Source organism: Citrus sinensis, chromosome 9 (genome assembly GCF_022201045.2).
Source record: "Citrus sinensis cultivar Valencia sweet orange chromosome 9, DVS_A1.0, whole genome shotgun sequence".
Lineage (NCBI taxonomy): Eukaryota > Viridiplantae > Streptophyta > Magnoliopsida > Sapindales > Rutaceae > Citrus > Citrus sinensis.
The window spans coordinates 31,636,356-31,657,271 of NC_068564.1; the positions used below are offsets into that span (position 1 = coordinate 31,636,356).

The window sequence follows — 20,916 nt, forward strand, 5'->3', positions numbered from 1 at the left end:
AACATAATACGATAAGAGCAATACAAGCATACTTGTAAGCTCCCAAGATCTCTTGTGAACAATCTTGCGAATGATATATCTTTTCTTTTGGTTACATTACTCTCTCTTCACTCTAATTTTTTTACAAGTATCTTATCTTAGCTTAGATAGTCATAGAGTTCAAGACTTACCTACTAACTTTAGTTGTCTTTTTGAATACTATCTTTTCTTTAGTTACATTATTCTCTCTTCACTCTAGTTTTTTGCAAGCATCTTAGCTCAGACCGTCACGAAGTTCAAGACTTACCTACCAATTTTCGAATAAAAATTATATTTTTTAATACTGTTACATAAGGAAGAGAATATGTCTACTTAATTATTTAATAATTAAAAAAATTAAAATTAATCCAATAATATTTGTATAAAAATTTTAATTTTTATTCTCAACGTTGTAAGTGGAAAGACTCTCCCACCGGACCAAAGACGTTTCGCTTGCTTCTTTTTAGTGGACCGAAACTAGGATCAGCCTGCAGTACCACATTGGCACCGTGCCACACCCTTTTGTCTTTTGTGACAAATTGTCATACAATCCCTTCCACTCTTTTATATTTAAACTTTACTTTACAAATATTAAATTAATTTCAACTGCATCCATGTGAACATTACCGAAATACCCATGCCGACCAACGGTGACCGGATTTCAACTGACGGAGACGGGAAACTCGAGTTAGACACTTTTGGCCGAGCTGAGTCCAACGGTGGTGGTGGTGACCGCTCACGCGTGGTGATGGCGCCGGATCGAGCTCCCAAAGCCGTGAATCCTTCAATGACCGATCAACGGCAAATCGGCTCCCCCCGGTGGCTGTGATTGGTCGGAAAATACAGAGGGAATCATGGGGAGCAAAACTCAAGTGATAGCATCACCGAAAATCGGAGAAATCACGGCAAATTGAAGCGGCGGTTCCGAGGCTTTTCACGGCTTCAATCGGCAGCTTTCCGAACGCTTTTCGGCGACAAGATTGGCATGGAGATGACCGGCATCGCACGATCTTCCGATCAGTACCAACCTTGGCCGGTGAAGTGGCCGGAAATGGAAATAGCATTCGGGTCGGGTTTGTGGGTTTGGCATGGGTATTTCGATTCACAGAGGGAGTATTGTGATATAAGTGCAATATATAATAAGAATTTGTAAATAATAAATAGTATAAGGTGCTAACTAGAATGTCCATGTGGATGTAATAGATATTAACTTAATATTTATGAATTAAAGTTTAAATAAAAACGAGTAAAAGAGAATTATATGAAAATTTATAATATTAGAACCATAAAAGATAAAGGATGTGGTACGGTACCACTGTAGTACCGTAGCCTGATCCCCGAAACTAACCCACATTACTTTACCGATTTAATTATTCATCTGTGAGACGGTGACAATCCGCTCGGTACTTTTTGGTGGCCACTAGAGATGGCAAAACCCCGGGCCGGGTCCGGGTATTGCCATGACCGGACCCTGCCCGGATGCAACCGGTCCGGGTCCGGGTATTGCCATGACCGGACCCTGCCCGGATGCAACCGGTCCGGGTCCGGGTATTGCCATGACCGGACCCTGCCCGGATGCAACCGGTCCGGGTCCGGGTTCGGGCCGGGTTTTAATCCGGGTACCCGGATTTTATATTTTTTAATATTTTATGTGTATATATTTTTTATTTTTTGGTAATTTTATAAGTTTTAAATTTATTTCAATAAAATTTGACATGAAAATATAAACTTTAAGTGTTTAAAACTTTATATATGTATAATAAATAAGTAAAATAAATATAAAATATTTAAAATAATATATATTTTATAATTTTTTTTAATAAAATCCGGGTTCTGGGTTTATCATGTGATGCCCAAGATCGACCCGACTTCATACCCGGACCGGGTATTACCCGACCCGCAACGCCCGGGTACGGTCCGGGTCCGGACCGAGTCCGGACCGGGCGGGTATTTTTGCCACCTCTAGTGGCCACACACCCCACCCATACCTATACAAAGTACATGTCAGTGAGTGGTGAATGGTCGCAGAGCCAAAGTGCAGCTTTTTAGTTTTTTCACAAACTGGGCAGTTTGGCGTTTTCTAATGATTTACCAGTCCTATTTCTAGTTGAGTTAATCTGCCATCTCTGTCGATCACGTGGTCCACTCGCAATCAACACCGTAAATTTCCTCTACTCTTTTAGTCTTTTATCGTTTCTTTCTTGTGTTTCTAGTTCCAGCCATCTTTAACTAGCCCCCCAAAACAAAAAGTTGAATGCACCAACCCTATATATATATATATATATATCAACAAACCCACCTTGAATGCCATCTTGCTAGATCTAAACCAAACTAACCCAATATTTAGTTTAGTCTAGATGGGAGACGAGTTTTACAATGAACAATAACAATTAATTCCGCTGAGTTTAAACTTTTTCATTAATTCTTCCTTTGTTTTTAAAATGAAAGGTCCGATTGACTCCTCCCATTATTATGGGAGAATTGAGTTCTGGTTCTTCAAGTTTAGAGTGTCGCTAAATGATAATATAATATTAATCTAAAAACATACACTGAAATCTTCTATATATATATATATATATATATATAGAGGTGTTCATTATCTTTTGGCCGTTGAAGCATTACTTGAGTTGAAAAACAAAACAAAATCTCACCCGAAAAGCAGCCATTTTTCATTCTTTTAATTACTTTCCGGCTTTCTCAAGATTGCTCCATCCGAAAAGTCTTATGGTTTCGTGAAACCAAGATATTTTATCACGTAACCAAAGTTGTCAATCCGGTGATGGTTTAAATTACATAGGATACCATTGGAAGGCGAAAGCAATTAACCAAATGTGAATCTCTGAAGCAAAGTTTCCAGTATTGGATAAAATTTTGTACCTTTTCTCGTGTTAATCTCCAAGGGGGACCATTTTCTGATCTTATGAGTTGGTAGATGATGATTTTTAATCGTTGCTTCAAGTTCTTGCTCTGTTGGTGCATGTGACGCTCGTGACCGTACGTGTATGGTCTATTAGGTGAACTGAGCTAGGTTCTAATTGTTTGGCATTAGTAAAAGCAAATATAATTGATGTTGCATTTTGAACTGCATTAATGGTATCTTGATACCTATAATTCTTGTATCTAAGATTTTACGCCTCGTCAAGTTCGTAGTTAAGGACAAAATAAATCCTAAAATATATTAATGCCCATCCTATCATAGAATTTGTTTCAAAATTTGCCTCAAATTTGGACCACCAATAAGAAAAATCAGGGTACTAAATTTGTGGTATACGAAAAAAAAAGGTAAACTATGCAAAATTGATAATACCCAAAAACACTGAAGAATGAAATTAAGGTGATGCCCATCTCTGTACTGATTTTTTTTTTTTTGGTTGTTTTCCTGTTTTGAGTAATTATGCGCATGTAATAAATCACGTTTGCTGTTCATGTTAATTAAGAAAATGAAATCGCAGCCACTTGCCAATTATGTTTAGAAACGTAAGATAACTTACGTCTGACGCTTCAGTTGGATTTATTAGCAAATTGATGAGAAATAAATTATAAGTTCCTTATTTAATTCAAAAATTAATGGTAATATCATAGTTTGGTCATCTTACATGTGCTATTAATTAGTTAATTATGACAACTGTTTTTCATTTAATCCCCATAAACTAAAATTGCATTAAATAGAGTAATCATCGTATGTATAGTGAATAAACGTGAAAATCTGGTTTGTTGATTGTTCAAAAGCCAATGAACTCTAAAATTAAAATCATAATGTTCATGTACTCCAAAATTAAAGAAAGCAACATCACAATGAAGTTTCTGATTAAGCAAGTGTTCTAGATTTATTTGAGTTTCTAGAACGAATGAAAATTCGAGACATGCACATTGGCCGAATCAACCGATTGGGTGTAGAATGTTCATTTGTTTAATGTGAATAAGCATGAATTATTAATTAATTAAGAAAATTAGTCAAGAATAAATAATGGGATTGTTCAAGTAAAACAAGGATATAAAGTATCTAAAAAGAATATTTGAGTATTCCAAATCACATGCCTTTGATCAAGTTCACAATAAGTCTGCAAGATTTTATATACAAGTACGGATATACATAAAATTTAAATCTAATGTCTACTTGAGTTGTAATAAATTTTTAAAGTTTTCAGGGCATGCCCAGTTTTGTTAAGTAAAATATCGGACCAAAATTAAATATAAATACATTTACTAAATATTTTAGTTGTTGTACATTTAAAATTAAGTAAAATTATGATATTATGACTTACAAATACGAGTAAAATTACCTTAAACAACATCTCAAAGGACTTAGCTATGGTGTAACTGTAGTATCATAACACAACTGCACCTAATCATTAGATTTATCACCATAGCTGAATCTAAATGTTAGGTACAATTATGGTATGGTATCACAATTACACTGTAAGTATCTCAAATCTACACAACCCAAATTTTCTATGACATAATATTAGTGCGTAAAAATTGAAAAATATAATGAAACGTAATATACGACAATTATTGAAAGGTTATGCTTGCTCACCTAACACAAATCCCCTTAACAGTTCGAAATTCCATCCAGATTACGGATCCTTGACTTCAAAAAATTAAAAAAAAAAATCCCAATCAAATTCAAAATCTGCTAATCATAGAGCAAAAATTAGACTTTGATTCGGCTACTTAAATAGAGCAAATTATAATAATATTATAAAACATAGCATTTTTGAAATTTTAAGTATGTTTAAGAAAAAAATGCAGAACTGAAGGCATCTGACAAGATTCTGATTTTGACTGACGCTCCTGAGGAGAGAGATTGCAGGCATCACAATTAATGCATGCAGAAACTGCTTTGATATTTTGAACCAGCCCTGTCCACCAGATTAGATTTGCAAGCACCAGTACCCCCACACAACATAAAGTTGAAGTGTTAAACCCCAAACCCCCCCCCCCCCCCCCCCCACCAAAAAAAAAATAAATTCCTTAACAAATCACAATCACATAATTGAAAAGAAGAAGCATATTCACAAAGAAAAAGAATAATTCACAATCACATGATCCTCTTGCTCATTTCTCTTAGCAAACAGAAGGAATCAGAGAATTCAGAATCTTACAAATCCCTTCTAGGCAAAATTAAAGCAGATGATGAATTGATGATGATGATGAAAGAAGCTTTTTTTAAAAAAAAAAAAAACTTCTTTTCCCGCATACAAATCATCAATGATACAACTCCAAGCGCCTAGAGCATAAACTACAAAAATACTTCTTTTTAATATTGTAGCAGATGGGCAAGAAGCAGAACCTGCACTGACTCTCGAAATCAATGGCTAAAACTTTGCCTCCACAGTACGGACATGAACCTGGAGCTTGTTGCCTCCCCAGCTCCCTCTCTTCTTCTGAACAGACGTACACTAAACACATTTTCTTCTTCCTTTATCTGATCTTTCGGGACTAATTATTATTTGGGTTAGGCTAATGGGTGTTCTTTTCTCTTCTCTCTCTCTATCTCTCTATTATTATTATTATTTTATATTTTTTGAGTGTTTCGGTGGGGAAAATGTAAACAGAGCAAACTGAAGGCTCTCGAAATGATGCTGTGTCCAGACAGCATTTATATAGAACAGCATACGGGTTGGTTGGAGACAAATATCAAATATTACCGGGTTACTTTTTACTTTTAATATTTACTATTGCGAAAAAAAAATTTAAGGTGAAATAATCCAACATGTTTTTTTTTTTAAAAAAAAAACATAACATGATGTATGATTGAGAATTAATTTTTTTTATACATATGTACAAAAGTCGAATTCGGATTTTGTATCAAGTCTAGTACGTATATTTTTTAATTTAAAAACTCACTTAATAAATATTAATTATTATTTTTATTATTACTTGAATTTGAGTAACCGTAAATGAAAGACATTCATAATCCATAAAATTATAGTCAAGGTAAAAATATATCTTTCTTTTTGCTTAAAATGCAAAAGAAAAAAAAAATTAACCCATTCCTTCTACTGAAGATACCTTAAATAAGAATTTTGGAGTGTAGCATTTTTTTTTTACAATAATTAAGATATGTTATCTTTTTTTTTTTTTTTTTGGTAATCACTCTTACTTATATTTTAATTTATTTTTAATGTGGTTGCCTACACAACTAAGGAATCTCATTAAACATTTTCTTCTTTTACCAGGGGGCGGGCTTATCTCAGACGGAAACTGTGAGGCAACTCCACCGGTTGGATCTAAAGCCGTCAAATCAAACTTACTACCAATCAAGCGGCGAATGGGCCCCTATGAACCGTCACTAGGTCCCCGCTTATGACCTTTGACGGTCGAGATTCAAACACAACTGGTCCAATTGTAACACTTTTAATTTGACTTTTTAACCGGGCGACGGGCAGGCGACGCCGCAACTGACGATAGAACATAAATATTAAGAAAAAGAATAATGATACATACATAAACTCTTGTATAAATTTATTTTACATAAATTGATGTGATAAGATAAGATTAGTTGAATTAAATATCACTTGGCCCACATGATTTGTTTTATTAATTTATATTTTCATTCAACCAATGAATTAATGCCACGTCAGTTTGTATAAAATAAGTTTATACAAGAGTTTGTGGCTGTATAAAAAAAGCACGGCGCACGCCCATGGTTTTCCAAAGGCTTCAGACTAACGTACGCGCACCCATGGAACAATGCGCAAATTTGTTTTCAAGTTTCAAGCGTCTTCTGCTGAACATACACATAAGTAATGTAAGCAAGTACATGGGTTTTAACAAGGATTACCTGTTTTTTATTTGTCGTTTTGGGTCTTCTAGTTACTTTCCATTTACTAATCAGTAATTCGAATAAATTAAAATTAGAATAAATTAAAATTAAAATAAATTATTTGTCGTTTTGACTCATTGTCAATAAGAACAGTCAAGGTACTTACAATTTTAATTATAATACCTAAATGCAACATATGACAAAACACTAAAAGCGTAATTTATCAAAGAAAGACCTAAGTCTATCCTTTACAAAAAAAATAACTTAGGTTAACCTTTTACAAAGAGTAACTTAAGTTCATTCTTTTTAAAGAATGATTTAGGAACTTAAACAATAGTTCTAACTAAAATATCCAAAGAAGAAGTTTTCGACAAAGTGCCAAAGGCATGATTCAACAAAAAATGTCCTAAGTTCATTATTTACAAATAATAACCTAGGTCTATTCTTTATAAAGAGTGAACTAAGTCAATTCCTCACAAAAAATGACCTAAACACTGACAAAATATTTCTAAGAGCACACAATTACTAAGCATTCTACGGAATGTCCCTACAAGCGCGCGCGCACACACACACACACACACACACATATATATATATGTGTGTTTGTGTGTGTGTGTGTGTGTGTGTGTGTGCATACACAGTACTAGATCTGGATCCCAGAAATGGTGCTCTGAGGGAAAGGAGGGAGAAAAGAAGATTTACAACTGAGGATTGAGATCTGGTCTCGTTGCCTCATAGGAACTATTTCCTTCTGGTATCAGAGCCAAGGGGAGGATAGTGTAATACATAATTACATTTCAGAATTTTGTGTTTAAAGACTTGTGTTTTATTTTAATTTTGTTTGAGTGGTGAATTTTTTACTGGTAGTAAGTCCCGTTTTAGGATAAGGATTTCCGCTTAAGGCTGTAAAACCATACATGTAGCCATTCCGACAAGACCATAGATAGACCATAAGTTCTTTATCCATGGATCCTCTGCTCTGTAGAGCATCGTCCTTTTCTAGCTCTTCTTCTGGGAAGACTAGTGATTCAAATCATGTTGTGAGTTCAGAAGAATTCGTTATTGAGAACTTCGATAAAGCAATTGATTGTTGGGAACTTCCAAAAGTTTCTAAAGAAAAGATTTATAAAACAAAAAAGCTTGATTTTTTCAAAAATGATTATGTTATAAAGACTGAAGAACGTGATATAACTCTTTCAAAGCCATTTGAAACAATTCAATTATTTTCAGAGCATTTATGAAAGAAATTAAAAGAAAAGAATTTTAATTATGTTCATATAGGACTAATCCAGGTGGGAATAAAACCCTTAACCAAAGAGGGCTTGGATACTTCCATCATCGTTGTCCTTAGAGATGATCGATTCATCTCTTTTGATGATTCTTTGCTAAGTAGCATTGAATCCAGTCTATGTAAAGGTCCAATTTCTTTTGATTGTTATCCAAACATAACAATTTTCCTTAAAGACAAAAATATTTTAAAAAGCATGATTTTACAAATCAAAACCCATAATTATAATATGATTGAGGGATCTGTCCCAGTTGCATTAACTTTTAAGATTTCTTATAAAGCCATGATTTCTGCATTTAGCACGCAACATAAATTCCAGTCAAAAAGAGATGAGACTCTTCTCTTGCAGACTGATTTGTCCAAAGCCAACACAGTCATTCCAAAACTAATCCAATGGAAAGATGTCCATCTTCCAGAGGAATGGATTCTTGAAGGAGCCGCTCCACCAGCGATTCCAAAACAACTTGAGCCAAATACAGAGTTGCAAAATGTGACTCAGTATTCTGATGGTAGAGTCAAACTATCTTTCAAGAGGTCTAACTCAACCAGATTTTCTGATAAAGAGTCGTGCTCAAACATCCCTTCATTAGAAAGGAAATTTACAAAAATTCATTCCGTTATAAATCTCCCATATCAGTCAGTAAAAGGTCAACCGAGGTTTTCCACCTCAGACATACCAAGCTCATCCATTAGCTCTGTTGACTATGGAACTAGAGTTCCTCACCCTATTTACATTAGCAGCCAACATGAGCAGAAGTAGGAAGAGAATGATCATTCTCCTCCAACTTCTTCTACATTTTCAGTAGTCACAGAAAATGTAATCAGTGTCATTAAAAAAGAATTTGAATTGGATAAAAATTTTCTTCACAATGATTTTTACTCTGACATTAATAAAGACAAAAGACTTTGGTTTTTCAAGAATTTTTTAAACCAAAGAAAAGAAATCCAACAAATCTATTATGAATTTGTGAACCTACATCAAGTTCATATATTGTTTTTTGATTGGTTCGAGATATATTCTTTTGAGAACAATATTTCTTATCCCTTCAAAGAATCAAACCCTATTACTGTTAGGAAGAAAATTCTTGAATGGAAACTTTTTGATAGCGATAGAACCATAGATTCTGAGCATCCACCCCTTCGGAGTGGAACTGTTGACCACGGTGAACCTCCTGTCCAAATAAGAGCTTCACCATATAAAATCCCTAAGCCAAATGATACTGATGCCAATTTAAGTAGTATTATCCAGCAGAATAATTTTTGTAATACTAACTTAAATACAATAGGAAAACAGTTAACTAGGATAGAAAACCAATTCCAAAAGTCAACCATAGTTATTTCTTCTGTTTCTCATGTTCCATCAAAATCGGATTCTGACAAAAAGCTTAAGGAACCTATTTTCAAACATTTTCAGGTTTCGAAAACTAGCCAAAAGCTTGTCCATGAGTCAAAATCAGATTTTGCCAAAGCCATTAGAGAACAACTAGATAGGATAGAAGCTGCTTCTTCCTCATCTAGCAAAGTTCAAATAGCCCCTGATACTCCACAATCTAGCAAGATTGGAGTATTAGAATAAGACCAAATGTCTACAACCTCTTCTGATCTAGAAGCCTTTAAAGAAGAACCTACCCCGAAAGCCAATAAAATCCATTGGGAATTAGCCCTTCCCACTGTCAAGTCTCCACCTGATTTGACCATAGACAACAGGCCTAGTGCATTAAATCAGTCTCGATATAATACATCCTCTGTCTATGAGTGGAATATAGATGGAATGTCCGAGTATAATATCCTAGGATTGTTGCAACAGATGACCATGGCAGCCAATGCCTATAAAACCCAATCAGGAACTTCTGACAAAGCCATTGCAGAGATTATTATTGCGGGTTTTACTGGTCAACTTAAAGGTTGGTGGGATCATCTTCTCACCAAGCTGCAACAATTAGACATCCTAAATGTTATCTAAATTGATGAGAATGGAGTCCTCATTCTTGACGAGTTTAATAATCCAATTCAGGATGCCGTAGCTACCCTGATCCTAACCATATCCCTCCATTTCATAGGTGATCCTTCTTACCTTAGAGATAAAAATGCTGAGTTACTATATAACTTGAGATGTAGGAAACTTAGTGAATTCCAAGATTACAAAACCACCTTCTTCACCAGACTCTTTCTCAGAGATGATGCAAATCATATAACCTGGAAAGAGAAGTTCTTAGAAGGATTGCCTACTCTTCTAGGTGAAAAGGTTAGAAATTTCATTAAAGCTCTTTATGATAACCGCATTCCTTATGATGAACTCACTTATGGTGAATTAGTCAGTTTCGTCAACAATGAAGGTTTAAAGATTTGTCAAGATTTGAAATTACAGAAACGACTTAAATGGGAGCTTAAGAAATCTAAGCAAGAATTAGGCAGTTTCTGTAAACAATTCAATTACGACCCCTTTAAAACTTCCACTACCAAAGATTGTAATGGTGAGTGTTCTTCCAGACCTCACAAGAGATACAAATTCAAAAGCTATAGAAAGTCATTCCAGAAATTTAAAGAATCTTCTTTTAAGAAACCCCAGAGGCCTTACAAGAAGCCTAACTTCTCTAAGAAAAAGGAATTTAAACCTAAACACAAAGCCCCTTTCAACTATAAAGAAGCCATATGCCATAAGTGTGGTATAAAAGGCCATACTGCAAAGTATTGCAGAATGAATCGAAAGCTTCATGAACTTGGCCTTGATGAAGAAATTCTCTCCAAAGTTGCCCCTCTTCTCATAGAGTCCTCTGACTCTGAGTCTTCCATGTCAGGAGATAGTGAACCCCTTCAGGTCGATGAACTTTTTGACTCAGATACCTCTGCATATAGCAGTAGTGATTCTGAAACAGATTCTTATTTAAAGAAAATCAATGTTTTGACTAAAGACCAAGAAACCTTTCTTGAGCTCGTAAAATATATTTCTGATCCAAATCTTCAAAAAGAATATCTTGATAAGCTTTTGAAAACCCTAGATTTTAATAAAGCAGAGACTTCCAAAGTTCCAATTGTTAAAAAGAGTTCTTATGATCTTACTGAGATTTTGGATAAAAAGAAAACAAAGAAAACTACCCCCAACATTCAAGACCTCCATAAGGAGATCAAAGAAATCAAATATGAGATTAGAGAATTAAAAGAAAAACAAAAAAGTGATTATGAAACTATCCAACTTCTTTTACAAAAACATTTACAGGATAAATCGAATAATGAATCCAATTCTGATGATGGTGATAATAATGATCAAAGCTTAGAAAACATTGAATCTATACCCAATGATTTTCTATTTGTTTTAAAACAAATCACCATGAGAAAATATTCGATTAAAATCACTTTAATTTTTTCTGATGATTTTGCAATTGACGCCATTGCCCTTTTTGACACTGGTGCCGATTTGAATTGCATAAGAGAGGACATTGTCCCTAAGAGATTTCATGAAAAAACAAAAGAAAGACTTTCTGCCGCTAACAATTCAAAACTTAATGTTAATTCTAAAGTTGAAGCTTCAATTCATAATGATGGTTTTGAATTTAAAACTTTTTCTTTTGTTCTTACAAATGACATACATCATGCTGCCATTTTAGGAACTCCTTTTATAAATCTTATCACTCCTTGTACTGTCAATTATGATAGTATATCTTTCAAAGCAAAAGACAAAAGGTTTGTTTTCCCATTTATTGAAAAGCCAAAAACAAGAAATTTAAATATTGTTAAAGCATGTTCTGTCTATCAGAATCAAATCAACAATCTTCTCAGATCAAGACAAAGTGATTTAATGTTTTTACAAAAAGATTTAAGCTTAAAAAGAATTGAAAGCCAATTACAAAATGATTTCATCCAAAAGAAAATTTCTGATTTCAAAGATTTAATTGAGAAAGAAATTTGTGCTGATCTACCTTCAGCCTTTTGGAATAGAAAACAACATTTGGTAGATTTGCCTTATAAGAATTCTTTTGATGAAAAACAGATATCTACTAAAGCTCGTCCAATCCGAATGAATATGGATTTGGAACAACATTGTAGAGCTGAAATAAAAGACTTGGAGTCTAAATGACTCATTGTAAAATCTAGATCCCCATGGTCTTGTGCTGCCTTCTATGTAAACAAAAATTCTGAAATTGAAAGAGGAACACCAAGACTAGTCATAAATTATAAACCCCTTAATAAAGCATTAAAATAGATTAGGTACCCGATACCTAACAAAAAAGATTTGCTTCAAAAACTGCATTCTGCTTTCATATTTTCAAATTTTGACATGAAATCAGGTTTTTGGCAAATTCAAATTCATCCAAAAGACCGTTATAAAACTGCTTTTACTGTTCCTTTTGGACAGTACGAGTGGACTGTTATGCCATTTGGGTTGAAAAATGCACCTTCAGAATTTCAAAGAATTATGAATGATATTTATAACCCTTATTCTGAATTTTGCATTGTTTATATCGATGATGTTTTGATTTTTTCTCAAACCATCGACCAACATTTTAAACATCTAAAGACCTTTTACCTTGCTACTAGAAAAGCTGGTTTAGCAATCTCTAAGTCTAAAGTCTCTTTATTTCAGACAAAGATCAGGTTCCTAGGTCACCATATTTCCAAAGGCACCATTACCCCTATTGAGCGTTCTCTTGCCTTTGCAGACAAGTTTCCTGATAAAATCCTTGATAAAACTCAATTGCAAAGATTTCTAGGAAGTCTAAACTATGTTCTTGATTTCTGTCCAAATATCAATAGGATGTCCAAACCTTTGCATGATAGGTTAAAGAAGAATCATGTTGCCTGGACCGATGAGTATACTAAAGTAGTTAGACTTATAAAGAATTCTGTAAAAAGCATCCCATGTTTATTTCTTGCAAATCCTGCATTACCTAAAATTGTTGAAACTGATGCATCCAATTTAGGTTGTGGAGGCATATTAAAGCAAAAAGATAATGATAAGGAATAGATAATTCAATATGTTTCTGCACATTGGAATGAATGCCAAAAGAATTATTCAACCATCAAAAAAGAAATTCTTTCCATTGTTTTATGCATTTCGAAATTCCAACATGATTTATTAAATCAAAAATTTCTACTTAGAATCGATTGCAAAGCTGCAAAACATGTTTTAGAAAAAGATGTTCAAAACATTGCATCAAAATAAATTTTTGCACGATGGCAAGCCATTTTAAGTGTTTTTGATTTTGATATTGAATTTATTAAAGGTGATACAAATTTTATTCCTGATTTTCTAACCAGAGAATTTTTGCAAAACAGATAATGCCGCCGAAGAAAAGAGACAAAGGTAAAGCTGTTCTTGAAGATACCGAACCTACAAAAAACCCCAAAGAACCTTAATCTACTCCCTCTAAAGAAAAATTACTTTCTTCTGCTATGCCCATTAAATCTTGAATTGAAATGGTCGAAGAAGAACAAGAAACCCAATACAAAGCCATCTCCTCCGAGCAACAAGTAAAAGAGTGGATGGAATCCATTACAAAATCCCCCGAGCTTATGCTTGCCTTACAAGGCATTTCAAAATCTAAAGCCCTTTCTCAAATCCCTGAGCAAGAAAAACAAACCTCTAATGAGATTTCAAAACCTCTTTCCCAAAGCCAAAATATTGTTTTATCTGGTGAAAGTTCATTTACTCATATTGTACTTTCCCAGCCAACCTCTTCAAAGAAAACCTCTGATTGGTATGATAAAACCCATTTCCAAAATGTTTTAACTATGGATGATGATTTTTACCACACTGATCTTTTCCAAGCAATTTCAAAGTTTTTCCCTAAAGGCTGGTTTTTTAAACCTTGTGATTTAACAAAACCCCAGTCTTATTATCAAAGTATTTTAGAAGCCACTGAGTCTGTGAAATTTAAACATTTCTTTCTCAGTGATTCCCATTCTGATCCGGCCTATTCTACGGCCACCATCCTAAAAGTTCTCAGCCCAAAACAATAGGGTGACTTACTCCATAATAAAAAACGTTTTCCCTCCAATTTCCAAATGCGTTTACCACACTGTTTGGTTTTCTCATACTGGGATTACCAACAAGCTTGGTTTAACACATTTTTTATCCAAAACCCAAAGAAATCTCATTCATGGTTATTTTTCTTTAATTCAAAGATAATTGTTCAAAGCCTTCCAAATTGGTTTAAACAATGGTGGAATCATTTTGGCCCAATTCCTAATATCCTAACACCAAATGCAATCCACTGTTTAAATTTGTTCAAAGCTCATTATACTCCTTCTGAATCTGAGAAAAAGTTTCTCCCATTTCTCTGTTTCTGTACAAATTTCTTCCTCCCATGGGTATGGATGTGGAATCTCAGATATCACACCCAAGAAACCCAACTTGTACTACAAAGAACATTTAAAGTAAAATGGTGGTCGAAGTTTGATGAACAGTCAAAATTGACTGAAACCTTAGTCCAAAATTGGCTCCCTGCCAAAGGATTTCTCCAACCCACCATTAAACACTCCAAAGCCCAACAAACATTCCTTACCCAAAAATCCAAAGCCCAATCTCTTTTAGCCAGTGCTAAAACTGAAGAAGAGTATTTTAAAATTATGCAACAGCTTCTCGCCACGAGGTCTGAAACATCTGTTGCAAGTTCCTCCTCAAGCACCTCTGGAGATGAAGAGCCCTTTATTTCCCTTGGTGATGAAAATGAAGATGACTGCTTCGGCATATTCTCCCCATTAAAGCATTCCAAATGATTATTGTACTAATGTAAAAAAAAAAAAAAAAAGGAAAGAGTATTTATTTCCCTTGTAATTGTACTTTCTTCGGGTAGTCCTCTGGGCACAAGTGAGAGCGCACATATCTCTTCACCCGAATTGTATTTCTACAAAGTCACTATTTCAACATACGCTCCAAAGATCACTATTACATACAATCCAAAGCTTACTGTTTGCTTCAAACTCCGCTACAGTGAACAGTGCAGAGTTCCAAAGATTACTATATGCTACAGCTCCGCTACAGTCTACAGTGTAATGCCCATTTTGTATATAAATCTGAAGGAAGACTTAGACTCCTCAGGTTTTTTCATTATATATATATATATATTCTATGGAATGCGCCTACAGGCAAATAAACGATTTACGAAATGGGCATGTGGGCAAATACATATTCTATGAAATGGGCCTACAACCAAATAAACATTATACGAAATGAGCCTTTTGTCAAATACACATTCTATGGAATGCGCATATGGGCAAATAAACATTCTACGAAATGCGTCTGTGAACAAAAATACATTCTACGAAATGCGCCTACGAGTAAAAATACATTCTACGAAATACGCCTACCAATAAGTATTATACGGAATAAGCTTACAAGCTAACAAACATTTTGCAGAATAAGCTTACAGATAAAATATTGCATAATCAATCATCTTTGTAAGGAACCAATATAAGTGCCGAATTTAAGCTAAAGTCCATTAAACGTTAATGGCCCAAAAACATAATAAATGTCCAAAGATTACTTGTCATGAACAAGTATTGACACATATGAATATGTATCTCTATGCATAGGTGTTGGCTGACACTTGTCACAAAAAAAGGTTATATAACCTCTCCAATTAACTTTAAGTTGCCTATATAAAGGCCAAGAATCCCCTCCTCCCCCCCCCCCCTCCTGGGGAATTTAAAGGTAAGAGAAAAAAGAGATAAAATGAGTACAAAAACTTTGCTTATCTCACTCTAGATTTTCTCTCTCTAAAAATTGAGTAAAAAGAACTGACTTGAGTGTCGGAGGGCCCCCTTTGACAATTGTTTCTTTTTTGTAGAATAATTAATCACAAGGAGACACGTAGTTTGAGACACTCGCCTTAAGAAGAAAATAAGTCACAAAACTTAATTTAGAAAAAAAAAAGTAAAAAAAAATCGGTCATTGTATATTGAGCAAAAATTTACATCAACAAGTTGTATTACCATTAATGTGTTTATATTATCTTATAATTCGAATAGATTATTGCAAGTTACTATAATGAGTTTAGTTAATTATAGTCATTATTTAATATAATAATTGTGGTTATGATTATTATTATTCAAAATAATTAATAATAATAATAAAATTAATAAAATTAATAAAATAATAATAAAAATAATATAATAATACTAACATTAATAAATAATAATAATAACAATAATAATAATGATGATAATAGTACTAAAATCAATAATAATTATAGATGTAATAAAATTATTATTATATTACTAATAATAAAATTATTATTATATTACTAATAATAAAATTATTATTATATTACTAATAATAAATAATGAAAGTCCTATTTTTAAATGTTACAAAACTTCTGAGAGGACCAAAATGCAAAATTCACAAAACTTATATGATGATAATTTGAAAATTATGAAAATTATGAAAATTTAATGAGGGTAAAATGTAGAGTTCAAGAAATGAGAATTTTATTTCTAATTCGCCAAAAAAAATAAGTTCTTATTCCTTAATTCTTAAAATATATGGGCCTCACATATCTTATTTCTATTCCCTCTTTTATCTTAATAAGTAAATACTATTAATTATTTTCATCACGAATTTTATTCCCTAATCGTACCAAAAACACACACACACACACTCTTAGTTTCAAAGGTTCCACCTTTCTTCTAGTAGTTATCACATCACAATATCTAAAGATTCTCATAAATTTTGCTAAATCATTTCAAGTATTTTTTGTTGATAGCAAATTTTTCAAATCATCCATTACATTTTCTAAATTTTGTAATTTAAATTTATAGCATTTATAATGTACAATAATTTATAAAATAATATTTTTCTTTATTGTATCACTCCAAGTGGATTATGTCTACTTCCTATTGATGTAATGAGATCATCTATATTTTTTTAAAAGTTTCATATCACTTGTTCATCAAGAATGCTCTATTAATATTTAATTGTTTATTATAAGAAAATAGAAAGAAAGAATTTTACAAGATAAAATGTATATATATATATATATTTTTCTCGTTGGGCTGTTTCTGAACTGACGTGTTACCTTCTCCTCGGTACGTTACAAGAGACATGTTTTTGACAGCTTGATGTTCAATTATCTTTTTCTAGATTCCTTAATGAATGATGGAACCTTTAATTATGATTTGCTTGCTTTATTATATAAATGGGCCAGCCTCTTATCCCTCTGATTTACCTTCACGGTAACAAACTAAGAATTTTTCTTTTTAACACAAATATTAGAATAAAATATTTATGATCAGATTATTAGTGGGCCTATATACAACGGATGATTATGAATATAAATGAGTAAAAATATTTTTTTTTGGTAAAATATGAACGGAGTAGATTTTTTTTAAATATTAATAATGATTAAAATATAAATTGTATTTCATAAAATTAACATAAATTAGTTTTAATAATAATTTGATTGTAAATATAAATTAAAGTCAGATCTAATATTAACAATAATTATTGTAAACAAAAAAAAAGAGGGAGGGAGAGAGCCGATATTTCCACTCAATTGTTTAATTGAGAGAGTATACTTAGGCAGTGTTTATTTTCTGAAGTGGAAGTGAGGAGTATGTATTCTTCCCACCTCAGTGTTTACTTAAATAAAATAGAGAGAGATTGAGAATTCCATTCCGTGGGCCCCACCTATTTTTGGAGTGGGGGGTGGGAGTGAGACTCCCACCTCTATCTTTTCTACCATTTGTTTTTAATTTAATTTAATAAAATAAAATAATTTATAATTATATTTATTTAAATAATATTATTATATTTAACCAAATAATAATTTACATTGATTATAAGTTAAAATTACTTAAAAGTAATATTATTATATTAATAGAGAATTAATAAATATATGCTGTCTTTATTTAATAATATAATATTATTATATTTATTTTAAAAATAATAGTGCTATATTTATTTAATAATAATAATAATAAATAGTTTATTCTAAGAAAATATTAATTTTGTAGTAAATAATATTATATTAATAAATTTAATATAATTATATAAAATAAAATAATGTTTCATTTTATATTTACCCTTCTTTTTATTAAATTTACTATAACTATATTTAATAAATATTTAAATAATATTATTATATTTAACTAAATAATAATTGGATTTGATTCTCAGTTTAATTTACTTAAAAATAATAATATTATATTAATATAGAATTAATAATATTACTATATACAATCTTTATTTGAAAATATAATATTATTATATTTATTTAAAAATAATAGTATTATATTTATTTAATATTAATAATTAATACTAATAAATAGTATATTCTAAGAAAATATTAATTTCATACTATGTTAATAGTAAAAATATTTCATTTATATTGCCCTTATCAACAATTTTTAATTTATATAATTAAAATTAAAAAAATGTGATGTTCATAATTAAGAATATTAATAATTATTATAAATTTATAAATATAATAAAATAAATGTTTATTCATTAAATATATTTTTTATTAACTTTGTAATTAAAAACTATAATTCTTTACATAAGGATAAAATTATAATTTAAAACTATTTACTCTCAATTCAAGATAAAGTAAACATATAAATTAGATTCTGATATTCATTCCATACTTCTATTCCAGTGCAAGTAAACAATCTACTCCCACTCCCACTCCACACTCCCAATCATAAGATTTTCACTCCTCAAGATTTCTATTACAATCTAAAAAAATAAACGCTACCTTAATCTCCTTTGAAAACTTAAACCTCAAGGAAAATTTAAAGGTTAAACCGTGAAAAACATGTTTCAATTGATGTGACTTTTGACTTTCTTTGAAACGACGAAATTTATATATGCTCTTTTATTAACCCATTTTCTCTTCAAGGAAGGCTGCCGGGGCTTTTGATAGTCAAAAAATGGCGTGTGATCAGAACTTATAACAGAAAGAAGGATAGTGATATTAATATATGAAATAATAAAATTTTGTGCGGTCAAATTTATTTTATTAGTAAAAGACTTCACGTGGCTTATGGTTCAAAGAAAATCTAGTGCCTTCGAACGTGTAAATTTTTGCATCAAGGTTGCAGCCGGTTTGGTCGATTTTTGCAGATTATAAGACCTTCTGAAATTATAAAAATTTTACAAGAAGTCTAGAATGATGATGTTGAGACTTTGCTTATGTTAGCCGGGACGAAGAATGAATTGTTCTTAATAGTATCAGAAGTTAATATTTAATTAACCAGTTACTTTCACAAATTTTACATAAGTTAATCTCGTGCGTAAAGAAAATTGTTGTGTTATAAAATGAAAAGGGAAGTGAAAGTCAGGCCTGTTTCGGCTTGGGTTTGGCCGTTTGGGTTAGATTGGGCCACTTAGAAGCTTTTGCAGCCCAGTAACTTTTCTGGAATGTGCCAGAAATTGATCCTCCGGATAAGAACCCTCCACTTCCAACTTCTTCACGTCTCTGGATTTCACTTAATCACTTGCACGTACGTTACCAAAGCCGAGAACCAGAAAGAAAAATGTCAATTGTTCCGGTAAGCGATCAAGGTATAATATCTAACACTCCTCTCTCTTCAGAAGTATGGGGTCCCTTCCAGAACTTTCTAGAAGAATTCCCCTTATCCATTGACCTTTGGGGCCCATTCAGTGATTTTCCTTCACTTTCCCGGGGGATTTTTCCAACCCGTCAAACCCAGATCAACTGGAGTGAGACCCCGAGAGCCCACGTGTTCAAAGCTTACTTTCCAGGGCTGACGGGAGACCAAGTGATAGTGTTCGTCGATGAAGACAGAATGCTCCAAATAAGCACCGATGATGGCAAGTTCATGAGCAGGTTTAAGCTGCCTGATAATGCTATTACCGATCAGGTCAAGGCTTCCATGAATTATGGGTTGCTCACTGTTACAGTCTCTAAGGAGATGTCACTGCAGCCACAAAATGTTAGGGTTGTTGAAATTACTGGGTCTGACTAAATTTCTGGGTTTGTGATATTATTGTGCCTATATATATATATATAATGTGAGCTTGTGTTTGCTTTGAAGTGTAGACTTGTGTAGTACTGTGCAGAGCATTCGAGGTGTGTGTGTGTGTGTGTGTGTGTTATGTTGTAAGTTTGGATATTGTAAAACTCAAATTATCAATATCAATTATCATTGCAAATAATTTCTTTCGTTTTTCATTTTTTGTTATTCTTTACTCAGCTTACTCTGCTTAGCTCTATATAATCTCTAATTAGTAATCCGACCTCGTTCCACTTACACATAGGCCATAGCTAACGCCTAACAAGAAAATCCCCTTTCCAGATACTCGAAACCCATAAAATCTGTTCTTTCAAAAATGTAATAAGACTTTCTTGGACTTGCGTAGGAACTAGGAACTGCTTGTTTGAAGAAAATCTCTCAATTAACGAAAGATCTGCCCTCCCTTCTGCTCTGTTCTCTACTTTTGTATCATATTTCAGTTGTAGGTGTGGTTATTTTTATTTACTATGACATTTCGATAGACATTTCAATTTTCTATTCTTCATTTAAAAACTTGATGAGGATTAAGTCTTAAGAGTGATATATTTTTTCCTCTTGTTGGGGCTTTTGTTTGTTTGTATTTTTATATAATTTTTTAAAGCTGAATAGGTTTTCTAAGGGTATGTTTGGAGTTATATGTTGTAAGTCTAACTCATGTAATCATAGCATAGCCTGCATAGCTTGAAATGTACACTTAATAAAGATAAGTGAGATCTACCCACATACATAAATATTTATGAGGGAATGAGTCCCTGAACTTATGCCTTGGAGAGAAGAGTATTTTACTACCCGGCTAATGGCCTGGGTGGCTGAGTGTCTTTTGATCTACAGTGATTGTGAAATAAGCACAATGGAGGCACTAAACCTA

General features: G+C 32.6%; 2 protein-coding genes across 2 annotated transcripts; one reads left to right on the forward strand and one right to left on the reverse strand.

Annotated features, from left to right (window-relative positions):
- Window positions 1-5,014: 5,014 nt before the first annotated feature.
- On the reverse strand, window positions 5,015-5,608 carry LOC102610468 (hypothetical protein). Its single transcript, XM_006474223.4, has one exon. The coding sequence runs from the start codon at window positions 5,428-5,430 to the stop codon at window positions 5,227-5,229; it is 204 nt and encodes a 67-aa protein (XP_006474286.1). The 5' UTR covers window positions 5,431-5,608; the 3' UTR covers window positions 5,015-5,226.
- Window positions 5,609-19,467: 13,859 nt separating this feature from the next.
- Window positions 19,468-20,190, forward strand: LOC107176422 (18.5 kDa class IV heat shock protein). The gene has a single exon (XM_015528927.3). The coding sequence runs from the start codon at window positions 19,548-19,550 to the stop codon at window positions 19,998-20,000; it is 453 nt and encodes a 150-aa protein (XP_015384413.1). The 5' UTR covers window positions 19,468-19,547; the 3' UTR covers window positions 20,001-20,190.
- Window positions 20,191-20,916: the final 726 nt, after the last annotated feature.

What these genes read in the sequence shown, in the direction of transcription:
- LOC102610468 (XM_006474223.4), bottom strand. Translation starts at nt 5,430, where the DNA reads ATGTGTTTAGTGTACGTCTGTTCAGAAGAAGAGAGGGAGCTGGGGAGG.
- LOC107176422 (XM_015528927.3), top strand. Translation starts at nt 19,548, where the DNA reads ATGTCAATTGTTCCGGTAAGCGATCAAGGTATAATATCTAACACTCCT.